The sequence below is a fragment of the Rhinopithecus bieti genome, unplaced genomic scaffold, assembly GCF_001698545.2.
Source record: "Rhinopithecus bieti isolate Rb0 unplaced genomic scaffold, ASM169854v2 scaffold_12077, whole genome shotgun sequence".
Lineage (NCBI taxonomy): Eukaryota > Metazoa > Chordata > Mammalia > Primates > Cercopithecidae > Rhinopithecus > Rhinopithecus bieti.
The window spans coordinates 495,938-518,744 of record NW_016807340.1 but is presented as its reverse complement, the minus strand read 5'-3'; the positions used below and the strand labels follow the sequence as shown (position 1 = coordinate 518,744).

General features: G+C 38.5%; 1 protein-coding gene across 1 annotated transcript in view; it reads right to left on the bottom strand.

Annotated features, from left to right (window-relative positions):
- ZGRF1 (zinc finger GRF-type containing 1) overlaps positions 1–22,807 on the bottom strand; it is an 82,089-nt gene that overhangs the window by 30,737 nt on the left and 28,545 nt on the right. Inside the window, 13 exon segments of the mRNA XM_017881366.1 lie at positions 2,562–2,701; positions 5,528–5,724; positions 7,081–7,265; positions 8,395–8,434; positions 8,436–8,535; positions 9,242–9,309; positions 9,311–9,346; positions 9,348–9,407; positions 9,410–9,810; positions 9,813–9,914; positions 12,069–12,219; positions 19,012–19,185; positions 21,798–21,881. Coding sequence (XP_017736855.1) covers positions 2,562–2,701; positions 5,528–5,724; positions 7,081–7,265; positions 8,395–8,434; positions 8,436–8,535; positions 9,242–9,309; positions 9,311–9,346; positions 9,348–9,407; positions 9,410–9,810; positions 9,813–9,914; positions 12,069–12,219; positions 19,012–19,185; positions 21,798–21,881 — 1,738 coding nt within the window.

Here is a 22,807-nt window from a genome sequence, read left to right as displayed (position 1 = left end):
TGCCTTACTCCTGCAAGAATGGCCATAATCAAAAAAATCAAAATTAATAGTTGTTGGCAAGGATGTGGTGAAAAGGGAACACTTTTACACTGCTAGTGGAAATGTAATCCAGTACAACCAGTGGAAAACAGTGTGAAGATTCCTTAAAGAACTAAAAGTAGAACTACCATTTGATCCAACAATCCCACTACTGGGTATCTATTCAGAGGAAAAGAAGTCATTGCACAAAAAAGATACTTACACGTTTATAGCAGCACAATTCGCAATTACAAAAATATGAAACCAGCCCAAATGCCCATCGATCAACAAGTGGATAAAGAAATTGTGATACAGATAGATACACACACACACACACACACACACACACCATGGAATACTATTCAGTCATAAAACGGCACAAAAAATGGCATTTGCAACAACCTGGATGGAACTGGAGAAAACTCTAAGTGAAGTAACTCAGGAATGGAAAATCAAACATCGTATGTTCTTAATCATAAGTGAGAGCTAAGTTATGAGGGTGCAAAGGCATAAGAATAATACAATAGACTTTGGGGACTCAGGGGAAAGGGTAAGCGGGGTGGTGAAGGATAAAAGACTACAAATTTGGTACAGTGTATACTGATTAGGTGATAGGTGTAGCAAAATCTCAGAAATTACTACTAAAGAATTTATTCATGTAACCAAACACCACCTCTTCCCTCAAAAAATTATGGAAATTAATAATAAAGATTTAAATGTCAAAAACCAAACTGTAAAACATTTAGTAGAAAATATAGGTGAGTAATTTTAGAACTCAGCATAGGAAAAGATTTTTAAGATAAGATATAAAAGCACTGTCAAAAGAAAAGATTACAATAAATATGACTATTGTAAAATTAAGATTTTATTTATCTAAAGATATCTTAAAGTAAGTGAAAAGACATGATCTGAGGAGCAGATATTCACAATATACATAATCAACAAAGAATTAATATGAAGAATACATAAAGAACTTCTATAAATAAAAGAAGGTTATAAAGAACCCAATAGTAAAATGGCTAAGAAGAAACACATGTAACTAATAAACACATGAAGAGTATTTTAACATCACTGGTGAGCAGAGAAATGTAAACTAAAACCACAATGCAATCATCTTACACTCATTTCAATGAGTGGATCTATAAGATCTCTTATACTCAGGTTGAAGCCACTTTGGAAATCAGTTTGGCACTACAATCTAAAGATGTGTGAAGTATCTTCATATGCTGTAATGCAGCATTTTTATTCCTAGAGTAATATTCAAAAGAAATCTGTACATATCTACAAGACAGTACAAGAATATTCACAACACCCTGTTCACAGTGGTAAAACTTGGAAACCCAAACAATGAAAACAATAAACTATAGCATGTTTACAAAATATTATACAACAGTCAAAACAAATAATCTAGACTAGATTTAAGAACAACAACATGGACAAATTGTAGCAACATACTAACCAAAAAAAGATAAATTCCAAAAGATTATATACAGAATGACATCATTTTAGTAAGGTCTAAAAAAACTAAAAATTTTACTTGGCTCTTTAGGAATTCATTTACATAAATCTATACACAAACGAAAGAAAAATGCTGGTGTGTGCAAGGATCAAAATGATAATTACCTTGGGTTTGGAGAGACAAGATGAGGTAGTGGGGTTAACTTAAATGTAGGTTGGTATAAAGGTACTAGATTTTGATTTGGTTTGTGGGCTCACAAATGCTTATTATATTATTTTAAATAACTAACTAAATAACTAAATGAAAGTGAGCTATGTGAGGACCAATGACTAAGAGTAGGTCACAAAATCACAAATAATGATTAATCCAACTTAGTGCACCTAAGGTCCTTTAAAAACACTCAGTGCTGGCCAGGGATGGTGGCTCATGTCTATAATCCCACGGTAGCCAAGGTGGGTGGACCACCTGAGGCCAGGAGTTCAAGACCAGGCTGGCCAACATGGTGAAACCATCTCTACTAAAAATACAAAAATTAGCTGGACTTGGTGGCGTGCACCTGTAATCCCAGCTACTCGGGATTGAACCCAGGAGGCAGAGGCTGCAGTGAGCCTAGATCACGCTACTGCACTCCAGCCTTGGCAACAGAGTAAGACTCTGTCTCGGGGGTGGGGGGAAATGTTTAAAGGATTTTATTTGCAAATATACAAAATTTGGGGTTCAATGTTGCCAAATTACATAGACAATAAAAGAAGCATCAACAAACTCATTATTACATATTTTCGGTTTATTTTTGACATTAAATCAGGGCACAGTTGATTCAATATACTTACTTATATGATTCCAAGAACTAATTAAATGTTTTTGGTATCCCTTTTAATGAAGTTTTTAAAAAGCCCTAACATCTTAAAATATATTTTTTAGAAATGGTCTAATTTATTCTACAATTAGTTTATAATACACAGTACTATTAAATTATACTTTTAAAATTTAATATAAAATTCTTTAATATAAACAACTTATACAGCTGTATGTAATGGGAGATATAAGGCTAGATTGAATCACCAGTATGATCAGATCAACTTACTTTTGCTATAAGCTGAAGAACTTTCCTTCCGACTCAGCTTAAGATAAAGTTTGGTTTTTGGTTCATTATAAAACTCAGGATTTACAGTAGTAAACTTCTTTAGTTTGCCATACTGTTTTCTCTGAAAATCAAATCCTTTTCTGAAAAGGGAATAAAAAATAAAAATGAGTTGTAATAATATTAAGGTGTAAGTTTTTTGAAAATCTTTAAAATACAGTATGAAAAGAACCAGGTTTTATATGTGTACCTACTTTCATACATGTATACAAAATATAAATATATTCTATCAAAGTAAGACAATAACAACTCTCACAGAACTGTCATCAGTTTTAGAAGAGACTGAGATAGAAAAGTATCTGAAAGATAGAACACCTCATGTGCTTTTTAAAATCTTTAAATTTAATTTGTTTTATTGGTATATAATAGTTACACATACTTTAGGAGTAAATGTGATCTCCTGGTCTCTTTACACATTGAGTAATGATCAAATCAAATCAGGGAAACTGGGATATTCATCATTTCAAACACTGATCTTTTCTTTGTGTTGGGAACATTACAATTCTTCTCTTCTAGTTGTTCTGAATATACAATAAATTATTAACTATAATTTCCCTACTGTATTCCTTTTTCTTTTTTTTTTTTTTACATTTTAACCAACCTCTCTTCATTTCCCACCCCCTTTTCTTCCCAGCTTCTGGTAACCACCATTCTACTCTCTTACTTCCATGAGATCTGCTTTTTTAGCTCCACATATGAGTAAGAACATGCAACATTTGTCTTTTGGTATCTGGCATCTTTCTTTTTTTTTTTTTCTTGATACTGATTGAGACAGAGTCTGGCTTTGTTGCCCAGGCTGGAAGTGCAGTGGCATGACCTTGGCTCAGTGCAACCTCCACCTCCTGGGCTCATCCTGTTTCAGCCTCCCAAGTAGCTGGTACTACAGGTGCAGGCCACCACACCTGGCTAATTTTTTTATTTTTTGTAGAGACCAGGTTTCAAGAGACAACATTTCATCATGTTGCCCAAGCTGGTCTTGAACTCCTGTGTTCAAGTGATTCGCCCACCTTGGCCTCCCAAAGTTCTGGGATTACAGGCGTGAGACCATGCCTGGCCTTTGGCTAATTTCACTTAACATAATGACCTCCAGTTGTTGCAAATTATAGGCCTTCAGTCGTTTTTATGCCTAAGATCCCATTGTGTATGTGTGTGTGTGTTTATATACCACATTTTTTTTATCCATTCATCCTCTGACAGACACTTAGGTTGATTCCGTATCTTGGCTATTGTGAATACTGCTGAAATAAACATGAAAGTGCAGGTATCTCTTTGATATACTTATTTCCTTTCTTTTGGATACATACCCAAGATTGGGATTGCTGGATCATATGATAGTTCTATTTTTTTTTTTTTTGAGGAACCTCATTTTCCAAACTATAAAATGGGAATAACTTATTCCCATATCTCCATCTTACAGGCTATTATAATAATTACATAAAAGAACTCATGTGAGGCCAGGTGCGGTGGCTCACGCCTGTAATCCCAGCACTTTGGGAGGCCGAGGCAGGCGGATCACAAGGTCAGGAGATCAAGACCATCCTGGCTAACACGGTGAAACCCCGTCTCTACTAAAAATACAAAAAATTAGCCGGGCATGGTGGTGGGCACCTGTAGTCCCAGCTACTCCGGAGGCTGAGGCAGGAGAATGGCGTGAACCCAGGAGGCGGAGCTGCAGTGAGCCAAGATCGTGCCACTGCACTCCAGCCTGGGAGACAGTGAGACTCTGTCTCAAAAAAGAAAAAAAAAAAAAAAAAATTCGTGTAAAGTGCCTAGTTACAAGAGGGCCTGGCATATATCAGGCTCCCAATAAAAATGTTACTATTAAATCACCATGCAAATGGTCTTTATATTTATTTTGAATAATCTAAACTTTTATAAAAGACATACTTCCAAAAAGTAGCATTCTATTATCCTATAAGCTATGTAGGTCAGACATGCAAACAATCAGTTATTTATTATGCCACACTGCTAAAAATTATTCCTATAGTTTGTCAGATAGGGTTTCCCTTAGGATTGTGGAACACAGCCCCAACTATACATAAAATAAGTTAGAAAAATAGCACCCTGCTAGTTATACTGATATTGCTCACACTATTTGATGTTTAGAGGGAGTCGAAATAACTTTAAAGACATTCCCTGGCCGAGCATAGTAGCTCACGCCTCTAATTCCAGCACTTCAGGAGGCTGAGATGGGAAGATCGTTTCAGTCCAGGAGTTCGAAACCAGCCTGGGCAATATAGCAAGACTCCAACTCTACAAAAATTTCGAATTAGCTGGGCATGGTGGCATAGGCCTGAAGTCCTAGCTACTCAGGAGGCTGGGCCAGGTGGAGAGCTTGAGCCCAAGAGTTCAAGGCTGCAGTGAGCTAAGGATCACACCACTGCACCCCAGCCTGGGCAACAGAGCAAGATCTTGTCACTATATAATTAAAAAAAAAAAAAAGACGGCCGAGCGTGGTGGCTCAAGCCTGTAATCCCAGTACTTTGGGAGGCCAAGACGGGCGGATCACGAGGTCAGGAGATCGAGACCATCCTGGCTAACACGGTGAAACCCCGTCTCTACTAAAAAATACAAAAAAAAAAAAAAAACTAGCCAGGCGAGGTGGCGGGTGCCTGTAGTCCCAGCAATTCGGGAGGCTGAGGCAGGAGAATGGCATAAACCTGGGAGGTGGAGCTTGCAGTGAGCTGAGATCCGGCCACTGCACTCCAGCCTGGGTGACAGAACGAGACTCCGTCTCAAACAAACAAACAAAAAAAGACTTATTCCCATTTTGCAGGTTTAGAAACTGAGGTATTCCATCTTTTAAATAGTTTTCCTATCTTAATCTCTTTCAAAACTGATGATAGTTCTGTGAAGGCTGTCGTTTTCTTATATAATCACAGGCAATCGCTTGGTACTATAAAACATACCTCACCAAAAGCTGGCATTCCTCATAGAGTGGTATCTTTTGACTTCTTAAGTACAAGCCAATACTCTTAATATCACTTAAAACCATGCCAGGTTGAGCTCCTTCCTGTGTTAAATATCCTGGAGTCATGTCCTCAAGCCATTTAAAGAATTTACATCGATCAGCTTTGGGTCCATCACATGTATAAAAGAGACGACCCTAAGGCGAACGAAAAAAGATCAACATTTAGTGAAAAAAAGCTTTTATTTTCGATTATTTTGTGTATGTCAAGGCTTCTATGCAGACTGCTTGGCATTACTGTACTCCAGTAAATTAGTCACTATACAACTTAACTTTATTATTAATTTAAAATTTAAAACCACCTGCTTTTCCATTTACTTTCTCTTTATCAAAAGATTACATTATTCTGAGAGTAAAAGCTTATTTGAAAATTTGCTTTTCTGATTTAAAATGTTCACTATAAACAACCTGAAAGCTGCCCAGAAGCACTGAATATCTTATCCATTTCTTTCTATCCTTTTTTCTCATTCACGTAAGTACACACACACCACAACCCAACAAGAACAAACACATGTAAAATTTTTTAAACAAAACTCAGATGATACATTTTCTACTCCGTAACCTACCCTTCGTACCCAACAACATAGTATGAGCATGAAACTATGTCATCAAATAATCTTAAAAAGAAAACAAAGACTTTTAGTAGCTATATTTTAGTCCACAGTTATACCACTATTTATGAATTTTGGCTTTTGACGCCTAAATTTAAATCCAAATTTATACACTTAGCTAACAATAAAGTGGGATATGCAAACGGTAGAAGCAAATTGTATTATGAATGAAAGCACAGTTCTACAATGAGTATAAGTCATCAATCAACATACGTTTTACTAACCTGACTCCCTCCATAATATATTATTAACAATATAAATTAAGTCAGCATACTTGTCTATTCCTCTGGCCTTATCTGTTACTTGTACTGGGGATTACATGGTAGACTAGTTTCAACCTTCATTTTTTTCAGGCTCATTTCTGAAATCTCTAAGCTCTCAGGTTGAAACACATCCCCCTTCTCAGTGATCTCACTATAACTTAGGCATATTCCTCCTATTTTATCAATTACAGAAGTATGTAAAATTTTCAGGTGGGCACAGTGGCTTATGCCTGTAATCCTAGCACTTTGGGAGGCCAAGGCAGGAGGATGGCTTGAGCCCAGAAGTTCAAGGCTGCAGTGAGCTATGATCATGGCACTGCACTCCAGCCTGGGCAACAGTGAGACCCTGTCTCTAAAAAAATAATAATAATAAAATAAAATAAAATACTACACAAAAGATTCTAAGCAACTTGAAGGTTAATTTTAACTCATATTTTTGTATCCTAGAGCACAGATCATTCTTTCAATAAAACTTTGAGAATTTAATGTGTGTTAGGTACTAGCACCTCAAATAGAAAGCTCTTAAGACTCACTCTTTAAGCTTATCATGAAGTAATAGGTACCTAAACCCTTTATAAGAGAAGTATTTGGTATGGTAGGGGGAGGGGAAGCAAGAATACCTTATTTGGACCTTCCTTTTTAACCATGACAAGTTTTGCAGGTTGACTATGATGGCAGGATGGCACATTATTTTCTACGTTTTTCAGTTTCTCTCCCTTCAATGATGTGTAAAATGATATGTCAACTTTTGAAAGAGCTTTGTGCAAGTTTTGTGCTAACCCAAAGAGCAATATATTTAGATGTTCTACAAAAAAAAAGAGATAAAGCAGAAAATTAAATACAAAATAATTTTGTTTGTATTACATGTTCTGTTTGTAGCTAAATTTGTAATAGCCTTTAAACAGGGTCATACACAAATACGAATTTCCACTTTTAAACAGTTATTTTCTGCTAAATTTACAGGTCATTTACTTCTACTTAAAAAAAAGAAAGAAAGAAAGAAAGACAGACAGAACAGACAGACCAGACAGAAGAAAGAAAGAAAGAAAGAAGAAAGAAAGAAAAAAGAAAGAAAGAAAGAGAAGAAAGAAAGAAAAACTCTAACTTGCAAAAGAAATCCTCTGGCCAAGCGTGTGTGGAATCATGCCTGTAATCCAAAGCACTTTGGAGGCCAAGGTGAGTAGAACTGCTTGGCCCAGGGTAAGACCAGCCTGAGCCACATGGGGAAGCCTCATTTCTGAAAAATACAAACCATTAGCTGGGTTGGCCAGGCATGGTGGCTCACACTTGTAATCCCGTGCATTGGGAGGCTGACGGCGGGCGATCACGAGGTCAGTAGACTCGAGACCATCCTGGCCTAACACGTGAAACCCATCTCTAGCTAAAAATACAAAAAAAAATTAGCCCGGGCATGGTGGCGGTGCTGTAGTTCCAGCTACTCCGGAGGCTGAGGCAGCGAAATGGGTGACCCAGGGGCGAGTTTGCTAGTGAGCCGAGATTGGGGTCCACCTGCACCCAGCCTCGGGACAGAGCGAGACTCCGTGTAAAAAAAAAAAAATTAGCTGGTATGGGTGGTGCTGCACCTGTGGTTCAGATCGGGACGGTGAAGCAGGAGGATTGTTGAGGGCGGAAGGCAAGGTTGCCAGTGAGCCAAGACCGCTCCCACCTGCAGCTCCAGCTGGCAACAGAGTGAGAATCCTGTCTCATAAAAAAAGAAGATTGTCCATCCTCCCACTTTTTAAAACGGGTGCGAGTTTTTGATCTGAAATTAGAATTAAACGTTACTGTTCAACAAACAGAACATATGAAAAATAAAATCTTGAATGAGATATTTAGTATGAAAATTCCACAGTATAATTATCATACCTCTCACAATTCTACTCATTAATGAGCAGATGTAATACAATAAAGAACCAACATTCAACAGTCCATACCTATGAGGCAAGATGTAAAGTCTGCTTTATAATGAGCCACGAGACTGAAAAGCTGGTATGTAAATCTTGGGCTTTGGGAAAAAAGCAGATTTTATTTTACTGCGCCCACTTGAAAACATAGCTCAGGAGCCACTTATCCTCCTCGCAATGGAATAATTCGAAAGTTATCATAGCAACTCCAGAAGAAATACTGTTACTAAAAAGAAATTATTTCATAGACTTATTTTTTAATTTTCTTTGATTTCTGGATCTTGAAATTACTTTCAAATTTTTAAATGAGAAACCAAATACAGCAAGAATACCTACAATGGCATTTTTAACCTAAATAAGATAACTTTTCTGTACATCTGCCCCTAATAATTTTCTATAGTAGTTTTTTGCTAGGAAAAGTTAACTGATGTGAATGGACATTATGCATCTTTATTTCGGTTAATTGACTATAAATCAAGAATTTAATTCAAAAATTAACGTGAAATAAGATGCACCTTTACTCCCAAGATGATAATCAGCAAACCCCACAATTGACAGTCAAAAAGTAAAAACAATCATTGCAATGGTAGTAGTGAATGGAAACAAAAATAGGACTATCACTTATTAAGTATTGATAATGTAACCAGACACTGTACCTAGATACTTTCAACATAAACATCTTGCATTCAATGTCACTACCTATTGACGAGAATTTTAAGTTAAGAAGATGAATGTGACCTGCCAGCTCAGAGTAGGAAAAGCCCATCTGTTTCAGATGCTCCTAACATGTATTATCTTTGTTAATCTTTGTTGAAATTCAGACAATAAACCTAGTTGGAAAAATGTACCAAGACTGGTACATTTCCCACCTGTAAACCTTACACTATATTGGACAGGTAGAAACCTTCCTAAATACATTTTAATTCCCTCTGTCTTAGAAGTCTCGCTTTAAATTCAGAGAAAGTAACTTCTTCCTTCTGGAAAACCAATTCTTGACTGCTAAAATCCTGCTCGCTGTGATAGAGCATCGCCTTTGGTATCAGTGTTGCAAATGCACAGAGTTTAAGGATGTTTCACTGATAACATCGCACTCTGTCTTTTACTTGTGTCTCTAAAAGCCATCCCCAAAAACAGCACCTCAGCAGAAAAAGCCATCAGTTATTCCTCTTATCAAACTCTGTCCTGGAGTAGTCACAATTGCATGGGATGGTGTTTTGATATTTCCAGACCACTTGCTCTGAGTAGAGCATATTAGTTGAGAGACGTGTAACATCTGGACGTCTACCTTCGCCCAGATTCCAGCAGGAAAGAGGTTTGCATTTTGGGTCCTCAGCTCAAATGCTAAAGATGGAAGAACTGCTGACTTTTCACACAAGTGAGCATGGGGGAACCCAAAACTTGTACGGTTAGAGTGATCAATACACAAATGAGAGTCTACAGCAGCTGCCCATCAGTAGGGGCAAAGTAATAAGTGGAAACCTGGGTTCTACTTACTAATGAAAGCCCTTTGAAGGTTCTCATTCTCAGAGAACTGGATTTTTTTCCAATCCCTGAAAAAACAGAATGCCTGATTAAAAAAAATGTCTACTAGTTATCACCTAAGGCTCTAGAAAACAGTGGGTATACCAAAAGCAAAAAGTAGCAACTTGCCCTGAAAAAAAAAATCCATATTATTTTGTGTTCCTAAAAAAAATTAGTTTTAATCTCAAAGAAAAAGATTCAAGGCTTACATTCCATATACTATCTGAAACAGTTTAGTTGAGAAGGTCCCCCGTCTTTTTCTTCTTTCTTTAACTAATGACTTATTTCCTAAATACTAATTATGTTATATAAAGGCACTTAACGTTTTCAAAGCACTTTAAAGCTACACGACAACCAAGACACAACTGATCATTCTCATTTACAAATGAGATTACAAGGCTAAGGTAGCATAACGTACCAAAGTGGGCAGAGTCAGGAACAGAACCTAGACTAGCCGGGCCGCGGTGGCTCAAGCCTGTAAATCCCAAGCACTTGGGAAGGCTGAGACGGGCAGATCACGAAGGTAAGGAGGATCCGCAACCATCCTGGCTAAGCAACGGTGAAACCCGTCTCTACTGAAAAAAACAAAAAACTAAAGGGGGGGCCCGCCCCCGGGCGAGTGGCGGGCGCCTGTAATCCCAGCCCACTTGGAGGTGAGGCAGGAGAATGGCGTGAACCCGGGAGGCGGAGCTTGCAGTGAGCTGAGATCCGGCACTCAGCCTGGGCGACAGAGCGAGACCTCCCGTCTCAAAAAAAAAAAAAAAAAGAACCTAGACTGAGTTTTTTATAATCTACTTTCATTTTTCGTCCAGAGACTGAAATTCATCGGTTCATTTACTATGACTAGTGTGAATTGTAAACTTCCTTTAGATATTGATTCACTCCATGAATTATCGTATAGCCTTCAGAGTAAAAAATATTTCTAAGCTTTTTTTTGATCTAATGTTTTGAATAGAACGAATTCTGGGGAAAACTCATGCAAAGCAAATTCTGTCTGAAAAGTTTAATGATTCTAATGATTCTTTGTGTGTCAGCAGCTTTAGTGATATATTCCTAAAAATCTAAGAAGCAATAAATATTTGTTGAATATATAAAAAAATGAATAATACTGCATCAGAATTATGAAGCTGATAGTTTTTATCTGACAATACTATGGATACCTATTTTATAATAATGTACCTTCCTGACAGAGTTTTTGTTTTGCTGTTAATACACTCTGGAGATCATCTGGAAAGTAGCAGAGCAGTAGGTGAGCCAGTGAATATTCTTTTATAAAGTGCTATGTTGTAATTCTAACAAGTCAATCAAGTAACACTGAAAGAAAAGTTAAAAATCCATTAAACTAAAAGATTCATGGTATAACTGTGAAAATCATCTACTGTTCATTACCATATCACTTGTTCTTGAATACCCACTCCCGTCCGTGTATTTGATTCTTCTCTACCTTGTTGTCTTCTACCAAGCACACCCATAAAATCTTCTCTAACCCAACTACCAATTCACATTACAAAATTTTTTGTATCATCCATCCAAAATCAAAAAAATTATCTACAACTCACCCCTCACCCAACATAAATTCAGAATCAGGGGAAGATATATTGATAAGATTATAAGAAAAGAGAGAAGAAAAGAAATTTTAGTGAAAGGGATCCTAGAGAATAGTATTATATTCATCAAAAAGCAGAAGCTGACTCATAGTGAAGGGCCAAAATATATGAAAACCCAGAGTCCTAGGCATGCAAGTATGGAACAGCAGTTGAAGAGTTCAGGATCCCAAAGCAAAAAGAGAAACTAAGAGGTTATGCTAAAGTCAACCAACGGTGTTGATGAGACATTTGCAATGAGTCGTCATTCCTCTGGAACAGGAAGGGGCTATAAAGGGGTCAGATGCTGCAGTTACAGCTGTGAGAAGTACTGACAATGGTAGAAGATACTTTCAGGGGTCTGTGTTGACAAAGTTGGGAGGAGAAACAAGAAGGAACTAGATAGCTAGAAGGGAATATTGTACCTGGAATAGCTATCTATGATAGAAAAAGTTCAAAGGAAGAAAAGTTATGGAAAGGCTTCAAGGGGTATGACACTGAATCTGGTTCTAAGATATATTTACTGTAATAATCTCTCAAATAAAAAATTTCATCTCTTAAATGAATAGACAGATATTAGAGCAATATGGTAACGACTACCCTCCAAGTTGAGAAAATGAAGATCATCAGGTAAAGTTCTTGCTTTCAGGGACGTCTCAGAGAATTCTACCATGAAGTCTTCATCTCTTGAGTTCAAAGAAAAGGTAGAAATAGGGCTCAACGTAGAGACGTTTTGTTCTGGTGATGTCACCTACACAGAAAGAAGAATCAAAACTACAGACCAAAATCTTCTGATTTTTTTCTTTAGTTTGAATGAATTCTAGTAATCTATATTATAAAAATAATGATTTAAAGCACATTATGTAGAGCTATGGTGGGGGCAACAACTATAAAACTTCTTCCAAAAAGGACGGGATAAATTTACTAAAATCAACAAGAATAACAGTAAAATATAGAGCAAAAAATCTTTCAGATTTATTTGAAGTGGGTCAGATTTTGATTTGGACTGGTCTGGGTTATTAGGATTTGGTCCTGAAGATCAATTGCCATTCTAAGGGGCTCGGGCCAAATTAGACCTAATGTTTATAGCTGTGAAGGTCTAAATCCCTGCAGACTCAAGGACTGAACAGTTTTCTCTTGTGTCCTCAAGTCCATAGTTGATCTGAACTTCAAGACATTGCTCCAAAATGAAGTGAAATTTAAAAATATATCCCAGCTATACAGTTCATATGTTATTCTTGTTAGAACAGCATTTAATTTTGCTGCTACTTCTTCCAGAAATTAATCATCTTAAAATCTAATATGATGAGCAAATATATATACAATATATATATTTGTATAAGCACAGGGGCCGGGCGCAGTGGCTCAAGCCTGTAATCCCAGCACTTTGGGAGGCTGAGACGGGCGGATCACGAGGTCAGGAGATCGAGACCATCCTGGCTAACATGGTGAAACCCCGTCTCTACTAAAATACAAAAAACTAGTTGGGCGAGGTGGTGGGTGCCTGTAGTCCCAGCTACTCGGGAGGCTGAGGCAGGAGAATGGCATAAACCCGGGAGGCGGAGCTTGCAGTGAGCTGAGATCCGGCCACCGCACTCCAGCCTGGGCAACAGAGCGAGACTCCGTCTCAAAAAAAAAAAAAAAAAAATTCTTTGACAAGCACAGAATAAAAGAATAAAATTTGGAAGAATACATACCATATTGTTAGAGTGGATTCAGATGGGAATGGAATTGGGGGAAAAGCTCTTTTACTTATAACTTCATACTCTTGTAAATGATTTGAACTTGCTAAAATGAGTATGTTAGTGAGTGTATGATATTTTCCTTAATAAATGACAATAGCCAGGCACAGTGGCTCACTCCTGTAATCCCAGCATTTTGGGAGGCTGAGACGGGTGGATCACCTGAGGTCAGACATTCGAGACCAGCCTGGGCAACACAGTGAAACCCTGTCTCTACCAAAACACGAAAATTTAGCCAGGCATGGTGTCGTGCTCCTGTAATCCCAGCTACTCGTGAGGCTGAGACAGGGGAACCGCTTGAACCTGGGAAGCGAGGTTTCAGTGAGCTGAGATCACACCATTACACTCCAGCCTGGGCAACAGAGCAAGACTCCTTCTCAAAAAAAAAAAAAAAATGACAATAAAGATTCAAAGTTTATAAGCTTATATATACATTTTACAGCATTTTCTTGATTGGCTACTGGGTTCTGGGTGCTGTGCTAGGAAATAAAGATGTGAAAAAATACTCATGATCCCTGGACTCAAGGAGTTCAGTTCAGTGGAAGACAGACAGATGGGAAATTACAATCATCACCATAAAAATAGTTTTATTATATTTCTGAGTTCTTACTATATGCCAACACTAAATATTTTTAATTTGTTTAATCCTTATCACAACCATATGAGGTGGGTACTCTTATTTTCCTTATTTTACAACTGAGGGAAGTGAGAAAAAGAACAATTTAGCACTTAAATTTGCTTTATTCATCAAGCTTATAAAGGAGTTCAAATCTAGCCAATCTAGACTATATTGCCTCTTTAATAAAAATAACAGTAACAGGCAATACTTACTGAGTACAGTATTCCATTCTGTTCCCCTACTACCCTCTCCACAAACTTGCCAGAGTTCTTTCTAAAATGTAAGTTTGATTATTTCACTCCTCTGATCAAAACCCTCCAATGCTCCCAATCTCTCTTAAAGTATGAGGCAACTCTTACAAAGCCCTATGCAGCCCTACCTGATCAGCCCCTTACCTCCTGGTTAATCTCACTGCCTATCAACCTCCCCCTCATTCATTCCATGGCAGCCTCCTTGCTGTTCTACACACCAGCCATCATTCTTCTGCCCCAAAACCTTTGCTCTTGCTATTCCCTGTGCCTGGAATGCCTTTTCCCTAGATATCTGCATGGCTGTCTCCCTCTCTTCACTCAGATCTTGACTCCAGTGTCATCTTATCAGACAGGCTTACCTTGCCTAAAATAGAACTCCATCCCATGTGTACTCCCTATCCCCCTACATACCAGTGTCATTCTTCAGAGCACTTAAGACACTCTGAGGTGCTGTATATTTATTTTCTGTCTCCTTTAACCAGAATGTAAGTTCTGTGAGGGAAAGATTGTGCCTTATTCACAAGCCTATCTCTAGACCAAGAACAGCGTAACATACAGGCATTGCTCAAGAAATATTTGTCAGGCCGGGCGCGGTGGCTCAAGCCTGTAATCCCAGCACTTTGGGAGGCCGAGACCAGCGGATCACGAGGTCAGGAGATCGAGACCATCCGGGCTAACCCGGTGAAACCCCGTCTCTACTAAAAAACACAAAAAACTAGCCGGGTGAGGTGGCGGGTGAAGCCCCGTCTCCACTAAAAAACACAAAAAACTAGCCGGGTGAGGTGGCGGGCGCCTGTAGTCCCAGCTACTTGGGAGGCTGAGGCAGGAGAATGGCGTGAACCTGGGAGGCGGAGCTTGCAGTGAGCTAAGATCCAGCCACTGCACTCCAGCCTGGGCAACAGAGTGAGACTCCGTCTCAAAAAAAAAAAACCAAAAAAACAAAAAAAAAGAAATATTTGTCAAATGAGTGAGTGATTAAATATGCTTATCTTTTAACGAGTTTGCTACATACATGGTCTCCACTTTCTTACCTCTCATTCATTCCTTTTTGCTGTTGTTGTTGTTTTTTTGAGACCAAGTCTCACTCTGTTGCCCAGGCTGGAGTGTAGTGGCGTGATCTCGGCTCGCTGCAACCTCTACCTACCAGGTATAAGCAATTCCTGTGCCTCAGGCTCCTGACTAGCTGGGACTACAGCTAATTTTTGTGTTTTCCGTAGAGACAGGGTTTCACCATGTTGACCAGGCTATTCTCAAACTTCTGACCTCAGGTGATCCACCCGACTCGGCCACCCAGAGGGCTGGGATTACAGGTGTGAGCCACCACGCCAGGCCTCATTCACTCTTTAAATGACTCTAAACTAATTCTTACCCTATTTCATTGAAATTGTTCTTGCCAAGGTCACCATTGCTAAATGAAATGGACATATTTCTGTCCTCATTTTATTGGGTGTCTCAATAATAATTCACATAACTAACTCCATCCCAATTCTTGATACAAATAAAACCCATTCTCTTCTCTCTCTATGCTCTCTTTAAATGAACCCACCCATTCTTATTGCTTTAAACTTTTCTTTGTGCAAATGACTGCACAAATATCTCCTCTAAATCAGACCCATGTACCCAACTTCTTACGTAGCATCTCTATTTTAGACGGTCTCACAAGTATTCCTTATTTATTCGTATGTATTCACCAAACCTGCTCCTCCCTGCTACAGAGAGAATTATGTACCCACAAAAATGTGTATGTTGAAGCCTTAACCTCCAATGTGATTATATTTGAAGACATGGCCTTTAGGAGACAATTAGGGTTAAATGAGGTCATAAGGGTGGGGCCCTTACTCAACTGAATTAGTTTCCTTACAAAGAGAGACAACAAAGATTTCTCTGTCTCTCTCTCTCTCTTCAAATGCACACAAAAAAAGGACACGTAAGAACAAGGGAGAAGGCAGCTATCTGTAAGCCATGAAGAGAGGCTCATGAGAAATAGAATTGGCTGGAACCTTGATCTTGGACTTCCAGCTTTCAGACTGTGAGAAAATTAAGTTCTGTTGTTTAAGTCATCTAACCTGTGGTAATTTGTTATGGCAACCCTAGCAAACTAATACAGTTCCCCATCTTGCTTTACTCAATGAAAATTGCCTCAGTCTGCCCAATTGTTTTTCTTCTCCCTTTCTTTCACTCTACTCCTTACATTTAATCCGGTAACATCCATGATTCCACCTCCAAGATTTGTCTTAAACCCATCAACTCCCAACAATTTGGGAAGCTGAGGCAGGAGGATTGTTTGAGCCCAGGAGTTCAAAACCAGCAGCAACCTGGTGAAACCCCATCTCTTAAAAAAAAAAATTTAAAAATTAGCTAGGCAGCCGGGAGTGGTGGCTGATGCCTGTAATCCCAGACCTTTGGGAGGCCAAGGCAGGCAGATCACTTGAGAACAGCCTGGCCAACATAGCAAATTGTTAAGCTAGTTCTAAATGTATATGCAACATACTAAAAATACAAAAAATTAGCCAGGCATGGTGGCGCATGCCTGTAGTTCCAGCTACTCGGGAGGCTGAGGCAGGAGAATTGCTTGAACCTAGGAGGCAGAGGTTGCCGTGAGCTGAGATCACGCCACTGTACTCCAGTCTGAGTGACAGAGCAAGACCTTGTCTAAAAAAAATTAGCTGGGCATAGTGGTGGGAACATGTAGTCCCAGCTACTCGAGAGTCTGAGGCAGGAAGATTGCTTGATTCCAAGAAGTTGAGGCTGCAGTAAGCCATGTTCATGCACTGCACTCCAGCCTCGGTAACAGAGTTAAGACTCTGTTTCAAAAAACAACAAAAAAAGACAAACTGATTCATCAAAGATACCACTAAGAGTGAAAAAGTACGTAAGGGTCAGGAAAGATATTTACAAAGCATACAACTGACAATGAGTATGTATCCAATTATATAAAGAATTCCAGAAAGTTTTTTAAAAGATAAGCACATCATGGCGCAAGCCTGTAATCCCAGCACTTTGGGAGGCCGAGACGGGCGGATCACAAGGTCAGGAGATCGAGACCATCCTGGCTAACATGGTGAAACCCCGTATCTACTAAAAAATACAAAAAACTAGCCGGGCGAGGTGGCGGGCGCCTGTAGTCCCAGCTACTCAGGAGGCTGAGGCAGGAGAATGGCATAAACCCGGGAGGTGGAGCTTGCAGTGAGCTGAGATTTGGCCACTGCACTCCAGCCCGGGCGACAGAGCGAGACTCCGTCTCAAAAAAAAAAAAAAAAAAAAAAAAAAAAACAAAAAAAAAAAAAAAGATAAGCACATCAATTAAAAAATGAGGAAGAGGTCAGGCCTGGTGGCTCATGCTTGTAATCCCAGTATTTTGAGAGGCCGAAGCAGGCAGATCACCTGAGGTCAGGAGTTTGAGACCAGCCTGACCAACAAGGAGAAACCCCATGTCTACCAAAAATACAAAATTAGCCAGGCGAAGTGGCACATGCCTGTAATCCCAGGTACTCGGGAGGCTAAAGCAGGAGAATCGTTTGAACCCAGGAGGCAGAGGTTGCGGTGAGTCAAGATCACGCCATTGCACTCCAGTCTGGGCAACAAGAACAAAACTGCGTCTCAAAAAAAAAAGGAAGAAAGCCAAACAGGCACTACATCAAAGAGGATAAAGAGATGGCCAATAGGCATACAAAAAAGGTCCCAACCTCACTATCAGGCAGGAAAATGCAAATTAAAATTACAACTGAAGTACCAGTATATACCCACCAGAACAGCTAAAATTGAAAACCAAAAACAGTCAGCATCAAGTGTTGGTAAAGATGTAGAGTGATGGGGACTCTCATACACTCCTAATGGAGATGTAAATTATAAATGCCACTTTGGAAACCAGTTTGGCATTCTGTACTAAAAGTAAATATATCCTATCCAGTGACTCAATGATGCTACTCCTGGGTAATATAACCAACAGAAGTATCTCACGTGTGTGTGTATATGTACATGTTCATGATGGTACTTGAATGTTCACAGCAGCAGTATCTGTAATAGTCCCTAAACACAAATAACATGAACATCTGAAGAATGGATAAATTGGGATACATTTATGCAACAGAATACTATACCAGCAATTAAAATGAATAAATTATAGCCACAGGCAACAACATAAATGAATTTCAAAACTGCAATATTAAACAAAAGAGGGCAGACACAAAGAATACACTGTGTATGATTCTATTTATATAAAGTTTTAAAGCAAAACTAATAGATGGTTACAAGTCAAGACAGTGGATATCTTAGGGAAAAGGGTAGTGACTGAAAAGGGGCAGAAGGAGAGCTTGTTGGATGCTGATAATGCTCTATTTGTTAAAGGTGGAGGTTATATGAGTATGTTTACTTTGTGGTGATTTACTTATTTGCTGTATGTATTATGCTTATTATGCTTTTTTTCTTTATTTCTTCTAATACGTATTATGCTTTAATAAAAAGGGAAATTTAAAAAAAATCTCTTTGATGAACACTGTTTCAAATACATGCTTATCATTCTCATCTCATGACCTCTACTTTCATCCCCAGAAATCTGCCTTTGGTAGCAATTAGAGGTACTCAGTGTCATATTTAAAGACAGAAGGGGAATATCAGAAGAAAAAAAATCTATTAGATGTTAAACAGATGAGTATTTCTCTGTGTAATCTACCTGTTTGCTTTTATCATGAATTCCTAGTCTTCTCTGAAGTGAAAAGTAATCTACTAAACTCCCAATCCTAAAAAGGTAATATATCTTTCAAGTAAAATACTTTTGTTATTTAGTTTTACTTGCGATATTTTGCTTCTTGTCAATTTACTGTACTCCTTTTTAACTTATAACTGTACAAACAACTATATTATTTTTACAAAATGTAGTATTAACAGAAAGAAAATGATTTGGCAAAATGCAACTATAAAAATATTTTTACCTGCAAGAAGCCAATCTGCATACACGTGCTAGGTAACTCTGGTGTCTCTGTCATAAAGTTTTCATACTCAGTGCTGTCTGGAAACTGACTGCATCCTAGCTGTGACTTGTGTCCTCTGACCATTACACCACTAGTAGCTGATCCTTTTACTTGATGTCCTTGAAACTCAACAGGCTACAGATAAATCATTAAAAATAAGAACTGCATAACTATATATTGACACATATATTCACAAAGTAAACACACAGAACATAATACCTAATTCACTTCTTATAACAGGAATTATTGTAAATAATTACCAGGAACTAATGCTGAAAACCAGGAAATTCTCCTCTTATCCTAAAACATATGTATGGGTAACAAATTCAAAGGGCATTGATTTAACTGCATTTAACTTCAACATTAAAAAGTATGATTTAGGCTGGGCATGGTGGCTCACGTCTGTAATTCCTGCACTTTGGGAGGCCAAGGTGGGTGGATCACTTGAGGTCAGGCGTTAAAGATCAGCCTGACCAACACTATCTCTACTAAAAATAAAAAAACTAGCCAGGCGTGGTGGTAGGCGCCTGTATCCCAGCCACTCAGGAGGCTGAGGCCGGAGAATTGCTTGAACCAAGGAGGCGGAGGTTGCAGTGAGCCAACTTCGCACCACTGTACTCCAGCCTGGGTGACACAGAGAGACTCCGTCTCAAAAAAAAAAAAAAAAAAAAAAAAAAAAGTATGATTCATAGCCAATGAAGGGGAAAAAATGAATAAGTATAATTTTATTATAATCATAAAGATGAGTATAATAATGGGTAATTAAGCCAGAAATATTTAGTTGTTTCTCTATGCTTCCACTATATATTACACAACTATGTATTACATACAATACTGCATGTTATAGACTTACAACTTCATACTACAATGAAGTTTCTCCTTATTTCTAAACTAACTGTACTTTAAGCCCCTTGAGAGCAGAGACTTTTTGCTTCATCTAGGTACCACCTATATTTAACAGTATACTTGGTATACAGGAAGCAATCAATAAACAGCCAGTAACAGGGAAGAATGAGAAAGAACGCAAACAGCATTTCTCTTTACTTAGGGGTTTTGTAAAATATCAGGCTCAACTGCAGGATGGGTGGTGGACTCTGCCTCTCAGTAGAAAGATGTGACATCCTACTGCTCTGAGAGCAAAGCCTAAGAGTGTGATTCCAATGTAGACATGTTCCTTAGAGAGGTCCTTTCACTCAGTCTGTTTTCAGGCTTCAAATGGCTTTCTCTGCTGCCCCTGGGGGGTTCTAGGATTTTACTCCATACAAAGTAAAGCCTACCCAAAATGTGGAAAATAAGACTGATAAGAGAGTCAAAGGAATGTAGATAAAGGATTAATTCATTTTAACAAAATGACAGTAATATATAATTGAATATACTCATTCAAAATGAAGAACTGTACCTTACACATTTGAAAGAAAATCTAATTTAAATGCCCTTTAATAGGACTTTGGTGGAAAATACTCTTCTGAATTTAAAAATAAACATTGTAATAAAAATGAGTCTCAACTGTCAAAGATTCTATATATTTCTGCTTCTGCTTTGTCTGATGGGTAATGTATACTCCCCATAAGGAAACAGGTACATTGTTTTCCTTTTTTGTTTTTGAGACAGAATTTCGTTCTGTCACCCAGGCTGGAGCGCAGTGGCACAATGCGCAGTTGGCTTACTGCAACCTCCACCTCCCAGGTTCAAGTGATTCTCATGCCTCAGCCTCCAGAATAGCTGGGACTACAGGTGTGTACCACCACACCTGGCTAGTTTTTGTATTTTTAGTAGAGACGGGGTTTTGCCATGTTGGCCAGGTTGGTCTTGAACTCCTGGCTTCAAGTGATCCACCCGCCTTGGCCCCCCAAAGTACTGGGATTACAGGTGTGAGCCACCATGCCTGGCCAAAATAGGCACCTTGCCTTCTATGCTGCCATGTAGATCTCTTCCAGGGTGTATTGGGTTTTAGTAGTAGAACTGCTATTTACAAAACCCATCCATTTTTATGTTGTTGTCTTTGTTAATTTTTTACATAGAATAGGCAGCACTACTTAGAGCTTGGTTACATATACTTCCATATACTCAGAAGTATAAGTGGTAGAATAGACTATAATAAGTTAAAGGGTATAAAGATACTCATTTTTTTCCCCACAGAGTATTCATTAATTGTACTCTACATGACTTTGTGTCCAACCCCCAGTGTATCCTATGTATGGAGGGATAATGTAAACACTGTATTATTAGTTCATTAGTAGTATAGAGAAAGTTCAAGACCAAAAAAGGGATCAGGAGTCATTAGTTTTTCTTGTTCTTAAAACCATTTATTAGGCCGGGCGCGGTGGCTCAAGCCTGTAATCCCAGCACTTTGGGAGGCCGAGATGGGTAGATCACGAGGTCAGGAGATCGAGACCATCCTGGCTAACCCGGTGAAACCCCGTCTCTACTAAAAAAAATACAAAAGCTAGCCGGGCGAGGTGGTGGGTGCCTGTAGTCCCAGCTACTTGGGAGGCTGAGGCAGGAGAATGGCATAAACCCGGAAGGCGGAGCTTGCAGTGAGCTGACATCCAGCCACTGCACTCCAGCCTGGGTGACAGAGCGAGACTCCGTCTCAAAAAAAAAAAAACATTTATTATGCTACTAACCTTCTGCCTGTGAAAACTCTGATAGTTTAGTTGTTGTTGTTGTTTTTTTTTAAAAAAAAAAAGAAAAAAGAAAAGAAAATATAGTTGGTTAAAGAAATTGATGTTCTTCACAAATTTTACCTTAGGGTCACAGGTTTTTCTCTCTATTTGTTTAGGAATAACAGCCAGAAAAGCAGTCTCTTCTTTACTTCCCAAGGAAGAGAACTAGGATAAAATACCAGTAAGTTATCTAGTTAGCTAGAATAGTTTCACAGGTGGTTCATGATTTTGATGGGAAAATAATTACAAAACAAGTTTGCCCTGTGAAAACACACTTGCCATCTCTATCTTGCTTCTCTCTACACACACATACAAGCTATCTCTCCCTGGCAAAGGAGTACTTCAGCAAGTAAGTCACTATGCTAATTAATTTTAAAACTTAGCATGTTAGAAAATTCTGATTTTAAATTTTTAATTAAATCTTTGAACACTAGAAAAAAATGCCAGGTACAGCCGGGTGCAGTGGCTTACGCCTGTAATCCCAGCACTTTGGGAGGCCAAAGCAGGCGGATCACCTCAGGTCGGGAGTTCAAGACCAGCCTGACCAACATGGAGAAATCTCGTCTCTACTAAAAATACAAAATTAGCCAGGCGTAGTGGCATGTGCCTGTAATCCCAGCTACTAGGGAGGCTGAGGCAGGAGAATTGCTTGAACCCTTGAGGCGGAGATTCTGGTGAGCTGAGATCACGCTATTGTCCAGCCTGGCCAACAAAAGCAAAACTCCATCTCAAAAAAAAAAAAAAAGAAAAAAATGCCAGGTACATAATAAATCACCTGTCAAACCTAATACTATGTTAATGCAGATCATCTATTTTAAAATGAGCAAGAAATGAAAGGAAGAAAAATTAAAAACGTGCGATTGACTATTTGAAGAATGAATCACCTCCTAGCAATCACAAAACACATGATACTGACAACAGCAACAAGTCATTTTTAGTTCATCAAGTAATATAAAAAATAACCATAACTTTTCATATGACTTGGACAAAGAAAATGAATTCAACTACAAAAGCAATTGTTTAAATGTTTAACAAATACAGAGAAAGAACACTTTCCCAATAGACTGAAGAGGTAAACTAGCACATTTCTT